The sequence below is a fragment of the Cimex lectularius genome, unplaced genomic scaffold, assembly GCF_000648675.2.
Source record: "Cimex lectularius strain Harlan isolate CLEC.00 unplaced genomic scaffold, Clec_2.1 scaffold15, whole genome shotgun sequence".
NCBI lineage: Eukaryota > Metazoa > Arthropoda > Insecta > Hemiptera > Cimicidae > Cimex > Cimex lectularius.
Genome location: NW_019392667.1, coordinates 1,313,798 through 1,315,647, shown reverse-complemented (window position 1 = coordinate 1,315,647; position 1,850 = coordinate 1,313,798). Strand labels below are relative to the sequence as shown.

The following is a 1,850-nucleotide window of genomic DNA, read 5'->3' as shown; positions in this document are numbered from 1 at the left end:
TGCTTTTAGTCAAATTTTAAAATTGACTCACTTGATTTGTGTGCACACCAATTATTTTCTTTTTACAAAAACTCTTTAATCAAGGGATGATTTAAATCTAAACATGACATACTTAGTCAAATCTATTTTGATGTACGGGTGCTAAGTTTTTGGATCGGTCAAATATTCAAATATTCAAAGATTGAAATGTTTTGCTTTATTCTTCTGTAAACAACAACAAAATTTGCGATCTTCACATACCGACTGTTTTTTCATAATCAAAAACCCATTAAAGAACGAAAATAAGCGTTTTCGCACTAAGTTGCAAGATCACACAAACACACAAATATATTTAGTCCATCGTAGATTTATCAAAGAATATGGATACGCGACTTCTTAAATCATTTATCCACAGAGACTGCTGGAGTGGCTTCCTCTATAACGCGGATTAATGTCATATGTCAAAATTAAATCCAATATTTGTGTATAATCATGTACAGTTGTAGATATATATAAAAATAAAAAAAATGAAATCATAAACAAAAGATGATCTAAACACATTATATTTAACAAATTACATTTGATTGAACAAAGAATTTCCTCTTCGTCTGGCAAAGATGATGTAAAAGTAGAAGAAAATTACCAGGATGATACCGCAGAAGAGGCAGAAAGAAACGCAGACGAAAATGAATGCCCTGATAACTTGTCCTAGGAGGTTCCTGTAGTCGTTGATCTGTTCTTCTCTGTAGCTCTTGTAGAAGGAGAAAATGTTAGCGAGCTTTGAGAAAACGAGAGGATCTCCGGAATTGCAATTCGGAGTCCAGTTGACGATGCCGGCGAACTTGTTTCTGCAGAAGAGGTGGCCTCCTCCGTTCCCTGGACAAACCCTTTCTCCGTCGAAGCAGACATAGTTGTCCCTGAAATCTTTGATCCTGCATTTTATACTGTATCGGGAGCACAGATGTTTTTCACACTCGTCGTTCCCCATGAGACGTAGCGCGTAATCTGTGAAGTAGGCCATGCTGTCGAAATTGACCGTCCAGTCGACGAGTTTACACTCGTTCGCCCCTTTGTAAAACTCGTTCATTTCTTTTTCGTCGTTCGGGATGGCAGGAGGGACCGAGTAACTGACGTTGATCGGCGCGTTGATCCTGACGACTGCGAAATCGAACTCCCAGCCGTACATTTGCTTTCTGCAGCCTCTGTGGACGATCACCTTGACAGGCGTCCTTACATCGTCTTTCCCTCTATCGGATTTTATCGTCAGGTAGAACATGTCTGTATCCAAGATCCGGGCCGTCCCGCCGGAGATGCGCACGACGCACTGGCAGGTGGTAAAGACGTGTCGCGACGACAGGACGGAACCAGAGCAAAAGTGACCTCCCGTTTTGTAATAATTCAAGCTTACCATAAACGGATACTTGACGGCAGCAGAGAAGCTTTGAACATCCTCGGAGATACCATCTCCGGGTACTAGGTCATTTCCCGCCGCAACAGTCAATAAGGCGCAGAACAAAAACTGAACGGACATATTTATCTATGCACTCGGTAAAGGTAGTAAAATTTTCTACATTCAACTAAATAAAACTTTGTACACAAAATATTGCCAAGATATGAATCCTACTACTTTTTTTACATATGTTTCTTTTATCATAATAATCAGCTGATCGTAAATTGCTATGAAAAAAACATTCCTAAAGTAAAAATTCTTATTTAGTTTAATTTGAAGTTATTTCCAACAAGTTTAATCTAATTTTTAATTAAATTCTGAAGGAATATCGAAAGACTATCATCAAACGTGCCACTAATGATTTATGAGTTCAAAACAACCGAATAGTAGATGAAAATTTCCAAAATTCATAACCCAGTTT

The 1,850-nt window shown here is 38.4% G+C and overlaps 1 protein-coding gene across 1 annotated transcript; it reads right to left on the bottom strand.

The window, feature by feature from the left end:
* Positions 1–331: 331 nt before the first annotated feature.
* On the bottom strand, positions 332–1,510 carry LOC106673453 (trypsin 3A1-like). Its single transcript, XM_014405588.1, has 2 exons — positions 623–1,510; positions 332–415 (listed from the first exon to the last, which is right to left on the bottom strand). The coding sequence occupies exons 1-2, from the start codon at positions 1,508–1,510 to the stop codon at positions 332–334; spliced, it is 972 nt and encodes a 323-aa protein (XP_014261074.1).
* Between the last annotated feature and the right edge of the window lie 340 nt (positions 1,511–1,850).